General features: G+C 44.4%; 1 protein-coding gene across 1 annotated transcript; it reads right to left on the reverse strand.

The window, feature by feature from the left end:
* Positions 1-478: 478 nt before the first annotated feature.
* On the reverse strand, positions 479-6447 carry LOC125532724 (disease resistance protein RGA5-like). Its single transcript, XM_048696669.1, has 6 exons — positions 6281-6447; positions 4901-5758; positions 2660-3796; positions 1769-2624; positions 801-1561; positions 479-717 (listed from the first exon to the last, which is right to left on the reverse strand). Exons 1-5 carry the CDS (start codon positions 6445-6447, stop codon positions 1451-1453), a joined length of 3129 nt encoding a protein of 1042 aa, XP_048552626.1. The 3' UTR covers positions 479-717; positions 801-1450.
* Positions 6448-7109: the final 662 nt, after the last annotated feature.

Below are 7109 nucleotides of genomic sequence, written 5' to 3' on the forward strand. Positions count from 1 at the left end.
CGTAGGGCGCAGATATGAAAAATCACATCCACCCCTACTTCCGCTCGTGCTGTTGTGCCCGGCCCGAGGCCACGGTACTACCGCGCCCGGGGAGCGGTACTACCGCAAGGGCCTACCGTACTACCGCGTCCCCGGCTGGTACTACCGTGGGCCTCTATGGTACTACTGCTCCCATGAGCAGTACTATCGCATGTCACAGCACAACAATCACTAGGAGTCCTTCATTTTGCAGAGATACGGATAAACGATGGTTGCTCCAAAGAGGCAAAGAAAAGGTGGTGCAAAAAGAAATAGACGTGTACGTGATGATTCCGTCCAAACTTTTCCAAAGCGGACCCCCTCTTAATAGTACGGCTTTCCTACGATTCAAATTCATCGAAAAGAAACGTAGAGAAAACTCCGTCTTCACTAGACTCCGAGGGGCAACGAATCATATTGTGCCTAAACATGAGATATTTGAAACGCTTAATGCATATAATTAGTCCACAAAAACATTGTCATCAATCACCAAAACCATATAGGATGAAATATGCCCTTACACCCACAATATAAATGATTACAAATACATAACTTACTACTAGACTGTCATCAAATTGGGTTGAGTGTATCTGGTGCTACAATCTCCCAATGATTGCACCTAAAGGTCTTAGGTGAATGATCCTTTGCAAGTTGAAGATAGCGCCACATACGGATCCATTGTGCAGCCCTCGTCATAACCTACAAAAGGTATGGAAGTTCGTTCCGTTAAAAACACGTTCATTATGGCAATTTCAGAGATTGTCCACGGTAAGAGGAAACACCTCCGTTATCCAGATTGCTCATTCGACAAACCTTTGCAACCGAGAATGGGCTGGAGAGGGTAACATCCGCTCCCGCCTCCTGGTTCTTATTAGTACTTGCAAGTTAATCAGATTGTCTTGCAACCAGCACAAACCTGCATACCAGAGCTGAGGCGGCTACAGCAAAAACCTGCACCAACACAGAGCATTTGCAACTGCTGCAGCAAGAACCACTTTCACACCGTAGGAGTCTACAGGCACAAAGTCTATATTCAACACGGTATATCACGCTTTAATCATTACAAACAAAGCAAATATTGATTGGAAAATACTAAGGCTTAATTAGCTACTTGATCATCCAGCAACCAAAGTAGAGCAGCATATAACTGACCAGGCCTTCACAAGATTTATTGAGCTTGCCTACGCTGGTGGCCGCGGTGGCGACACAGTCTCTGCCAGTTGGTTGTCAACGAACTGACCAACCAGGCGGAGCCACCAAACTCGCCACTTGGGGCTCGGAAAGAAGGTGATCAAACTCTCTCCAATAACCCTCAAGAAGGCCCCTGAGATCGCATTCTCCTTGTCCTCTTCGATGACCCCCATCTAGCGAAGCAGCACACTGGTGCAGCTCTGCATGATGCTACCAGGGATCGAGAACGTACATTATTTGTTTAACCAAATGACATTCGAAAGTAATTTTCTCCCACATGCCAGTGGGGTGCTCCTGCACTTCCAACTTTGCCTCGTCCTGCTTCATCTTCCTTCTCGCAGTCTGTCTCCACCTGTTTTGAAACACCAGGATGAAATACTCATACAGCAGAAGAAAAACGAAAGCAAAGCCGAAACACGGTGACAAGTACAGATTTATTTAACTAATTAAACGTCTGGCCAAAATTTTGCGGCATGGAAGAAAGAAATAAAGTACTAGTAGCAAACTAAGAGGACGAACTGAAATAACCAAATGCTACCGATTCTGGTAGAGAACTTACAATTTTTGTGTAATGTTCGCAGGCCACGTTTCCGAATGGTACATTTCCATATTGTAAAAGGAAACTGGAACAATTGGGAAGCGCCTCGATGTCAGCTTCAATAATCATTCCAATGAATTTGCCAAAGCAGCATTCTAAACCTGCCAACGGATTGTCTCTATTGCCAAAGTTGCACAAAATACAGACCTCAACTTTGCGGAGGGCAGAGAGGTGTTGGATACCGAAATTGGGAGAACCATTCAGGCAATCCATCTGATGCACACGGAACTCCAGCTCCAGGTGCTCAAGCCTTGGCATTGATCCCTCTTCAAACTCCAGTGAGGTCCCACAATAAAGGAGTTCCAAATGGAAATATTTCAAATTGCTGAACCCATGAATGAGAATTCTTCCATCGGTGCCATTGAAAGTCTTTAGTTTGAGGATAAGCAAAGTTGGTATTGACCCAAGGATCCTAACATCTTCTGGCCTCACACTGGCGACATAGATTTCTAATTCTCTAAGATTGCGGAGCAAGCTCATCCAGTTTGGAACCTTGTCAATGAAACAGTATGTTATGTGAAGCTCCTGAAGGCTGCAGGGAGTAGTCGGACACCATGAGTCCAGTGACAGTGGAAAGTAAGTTTTGACAGCTAAGAAGTTCGAGCTTAGCTTGGATATATTTAGATGACGAAGGTTGCATGAAGATACTAATGTTCCCAAGTAACCGTGAAGGTCCTCAATTTGACCTGGTCCTTCCCACAATTCAAACATCCCCAGCTGTACTTTCAACCTCCACATCTTGGTTAGCTGGCTGAATTCTTCTAGTGGCTTCCCTTGTTCATAGGAGTGGACACCGAACGTCTCTAGCTCTTCCAAGCTTTGATGTGCTGCAAGGCGATTAAGTTGGGTAACGCCAGGGTTTTCCCAGTCACGACGTTGTAAAACGACGGCCAGTGAATTGTAATACGACTCACTATAGGGCGAATTCTGGTATTTGTTATGTCCAGTGTTTTCAAATACTGCAGTTCTCCAATTTTTTGGGGGAGGAGCGTAACATTTGCAAGACTCAGATACTTCAGAAGAAGTAGCTTTTCAATATTTGCAACATGGTGCTCTTCTAACCACCAGCACTTTCCTAGGTCCAAGACACGAAGAACTGGGAAAGCCAATAAAGAAACTTGAGGGTCATGCGCATATATAATGAGCGACCGAACATGAGAGAGGATCGGGCTTGTTGATATGGCAACCTTTTCATTACTGGTATTCCCTATAATGAGCCTGCGGACTCTGTCATATGAATTGTGTCCATGCTCTACATCACTGAATTTAGTGACAAAATTCACTTCAGCAGCTATGCATGTGATAAAATCCAGAACTATATCATGGACTTGGCATGACTCTACCTGGCCCAATGTTGCACCAACCGGTTGGATCAAGCTTCTATTAATGAGCTCGTTAAAATAACTCTCACCTATTTCATATCGACTTCGCCCTTGTTTTTCATGAATGAATCCTTCAGCGACCCACATATGTATCAAATGTTGTTTCCAGATAGTAGAATCTTCTGGAAATATACTCAAGTACAACAAACAGGCTCTCAGATGGTGAGGAAGATCAAAGTAGCTGAAAGATAATATCTTTGTCATCTTATCAGCACCAGAATCCTTTGTAAGTGCAGAACCAATAGCAGCTAACACCCTCTTCCATTCATCTTCTGCATGCTGATCAGCCAACAAACTAGACACAGTAATAATAGCCAATGGTAGGCCAGAACATTTTCTTAATATGTCATTAGAGACTTTTTCCAGATGAGGATGGCATAAATCCTCAGGACCAAATGTTCTTCTAAAAAACAACCTTTTGGAGTCATCAAACGTAAGGGGTTCCATTTTATAAACATGACCACCACCTGAAGAACAACATGATGCAACTTCAGTATTACGTGTTGTAGTAATAATTCTACTCCCATGGTTATTATTATTCAATAATACAAGCCTGATAGTTTCCCATACGTCCGCGCTCCACACATCATCAATTACAACAAAGTACCTACAAAATGATTTTAACAAATATGTATTTAAATCCTGTGAAGCTAATTAGAAATTGCATAAAGCATTAGCATTAATTAAATGCAGCTAGATATTACTTAAGACTGTCAACAGAGTGATTGCAATTTTTAAACACTGAAGGTACAATACTTTTGTCTAATACTGTGTTTTATTCGACAACACATGATAAATTGTCAAGTGTTAGAATCCTGAAATATCACAGTCAAACCTAGTACCTAAATCAAGTAGCAGTTGTGTATTTATAGGGATGTCACCTCTAATAGTAACTAAAATCTTCATGTTGACTGCATTGTAGGAAGCACTTCCACTGTTTCGTGTACAAGCTTGGGTAAAGCAGAATTCTATTAGTTACCGGTCAATTTTAGCGGATACAGAAGTTTACATTACATGTTCCCAACTATAACAATTAATTAATCTGGTAAAATGACCTGAGATTGTAGCTCTAAATATGCATGTATTTGCAAGTTACAAAGAAAGATGAGCAATTCCTCTACAAAATCTTACGGCGAAATAAGCAAAATTGAGTGATGACAGTGGAGCACTGGCGGAGCTACGTACGAACAAAACAGTGCCATGGCCCGCCCAGCATGAGCCCAAAACACTAAAGTATAAGGGTAAAATTGGTCTACAAGGGTAAAAGTTTCAGGTGGCCTTTGGCTTGGCCCGCCCAGAAAATTCATTGTAGCTCCGCCACTGCAGTGGAGGCATGCAAACTGAACCGATAGGTGCAGCAGGAGTTGGCTAAACAGATGTGAATTTGTGCCCTCCAGCGGATCTCCTTGGAACAGCAGAACGATACACAAGACGCAAACCAAACAGATCGAAATCGATGAATCAGGTTTGACGACAAAAATAAATAGTAATGTCGGGAAGAATGTTAAAGTTTTAAATGAAGAAGGATTACTAAGTTAGCGACAAAAAGTTATTGCTAAATTGCATCTTTGTTCATGACCTTTGCAACAACATATATTAAAAGTGAAGGCCCTTCTGGAAATAATATGTAGAAATCCTAGAAACAATCACATACATTATTTGTCTATTTTTCTTGGCAGTCACATACATTATAATAGGTGAGCAGGATTACCTTTCGTTTTTAAGATGTTGCCTGAGTTTACTGATCAATTGTTGCACATCATCATCCGGTGGGCTGTCTGTGAACCCCACTCCTTGAGCAATATCTCTTAGAATCTTTCTCATATCAGGATTTCGAGAAACCGACACAAAAGCTGCACATGAAAATTGGCTTTCCAATGCATGATAGACTTGCTTTGCTAGAGTAGTCTTACCAAGACCGCCAGAACCAACAATAGACAGCACTTGAGGCTGCGTAGAAGTAGCCTCCCACTGAAACCAGTCGATGATATCGTCCTTAGGACCATCAATGCCGACAAGTTCATCAACCTCCGCGTAAAGCGCCGGCAGCCGGGGGTCAATGGCACAAGAGCTAATGCAAGGTGTTGGCCGGATAATATTATACCTCTTGTGCCTCTCGCTTGCCTCAGCCACACGGGCCTTGAGTTTACCTATCTCACTAGCAGCCTGATGGCGATGTTTGGGCTTCTTCAACATGTCAACGAACTTCTTGAGCATGGTACGCCCATCGGGCTCATGGTCGACATGAGCCACAAAGACATCAACGCAATCTTCCATGTCATAAGAAAGCTCACAGACATCATCCCGCCAAATTCTCATCGCAGGTTCGAGTTGTTCTTCATCCGCAAGCACCTCCAGTGCAGCCTTCATGCTGCGAAGCTCGTCTCCTATGAACTTGGCGTCACGGCGGACGCCTTGGAGCTTCCGGTGCTCGTCCAGCAGCAGCTTGAAGAGCTTGGACAGGAGGGGCTTCATCACCCCCGTGGAAACGGTGACAAGAGCAGCCTCCATGGGTCTCTCGCTGGCAAGCTTTCTTCTATGTGAGATTTCACAAGTGATGTGGTGGTTGCTTCAAGGTTTGTGTTTGTCTTCCAGTAAGGTCTCTGGTCCATCTAGTAAGGCACAAGCAACGCGCTTTTCAGCCCTTTTTCTGAGCAGAAATTGCGCCGAAAGCCCCTACCCAAAATATCATCTTCAGGTTTGGTGGAGCCGTACATGATTGTATTGATTCTTCCACTGACTTGACGACCGGACAGAGGAATACACATGCTGTTAGGCTTCTGATTAATGACTAAACAAAAGAACAGTGGCGCCACATCCTTGTCTTCCATTTGTGGTGGCCCAAAGATTTACTAGCAGAAAAGTCAAGGATTGGTTCCCCAGAGAAAAAGTGCTCAAGGCGACACACCAATTTGATTCGATTGGATTCATCCATGCAAGTTGGGATAGCTCTCTGCGCTTTTAGGAAGCAGTGGAGCACCTTCCGTCCTACAAACGCGTCGATCCGAGTGGAGAAATTCAGTTTAATTAGGCAGAAGTGCAGCTTTTTGCGAGGAATACATACAGAGGATAAGAAAAATCGCCCACTGACCTGACCTCCCCAGGGGTCAGCAGATGTCGATCGATTGCCCGGAGGAGCCGCACGAGGGGCGACGGCTCCGGGGGTTCGCCGGGGTCTGCGATGCAGCCGCGTGCTCCCTTGTGGAAGGGTGATGGGTCTGATTGGGGTGGAAGTCGGAGATCCGGCAACGAAGCCATGGTGGGTTGGGTCTGTCAGGACCCGAGTCTCACTCTACTGAATTTAAGCACGAATTAGCGAGATTCAGACAGGAACTGGGCGAATTTAGCTAGGGTTTTCATTGTAGAAAAAAAGGGAAAAGTAGTAGCACGTCACCGGCGGCTAGGATTTACACCCAATAATTCTATTACATGCCTCAAATGGAAGAGATAGCTGACTTATATAGCCACTACAGCAACCCAAAAGCAAAAAGCATAAAAAGAAGAGCACATGGCGTTGTCAGGTGATGAACAGCTTTTCCCGCGCCATCTGGACTGTTGGATGGTCGATCGACGAAGGAGAGCGATCCATTCCAGTGAACCGTTATCTTTGCTTGGTGACCCTATGATGAGAGATGAGCGGCTGTAGACTTAACTGGCACGCCGAAACAGGGGATTTTCCGGATTGGGCCTGACAATACCCCCCGATTAAGCTGGAGCTTGTCCTCAGGCTTTGAATGTAGGGAAAACCTTCTGGATGAAGGCTGAGTCTTCCCAAGTAGCTTCCTCTGGAGGAAGATTTGCCCATTTCACCAACCATCTGACCACTGGAATACTTATACTACCTTGCTTTCTTGGAATGAGTTTTCTCTCCAAAATCGCTTCAGGTTCAATTTGAATTGTCCCATCCGGACCCACCAGAG

This window comes from Triticum urartu, chromosome 1, assembly GCF_003073215.2.
Source record: "Triticum urartu cultivar G1812 chromosome 1, Tu2.1, whole genome shotgun sequence".
In the NCBI taxonomy this organism is placed as follows: Eukaryota; Viridiplantae; Streptophyta; class Magnoliopsida; order Poales; family Poaceae; genus Triticum; species Triticum urartu.

Bases quoted from the DNA above. Each gene is read 5' to 3' on its own strand.
- LOC125532724 (XM_048696669.1), bottom strand. From the start codon at position 6,447: ATGGCTTCGTTGCCGGATCTCCGACTTCCACCCCAATCAGACCCATCA. The intron at 3,797-4,900 runs GTAATCCTGCTC...ATCATTTTGTAG, and splicing joins CAACATCTTAAAAACGAAAG to GTACTTTGTTGTAATTGATG. The intron at 1,562-1,768 runs GTAAGTTCTCTA...GTTTCAAAACAG, and splicing joins GCGAACATTACACAAAAATT to GTGGAGACAGACTGCGAGAA.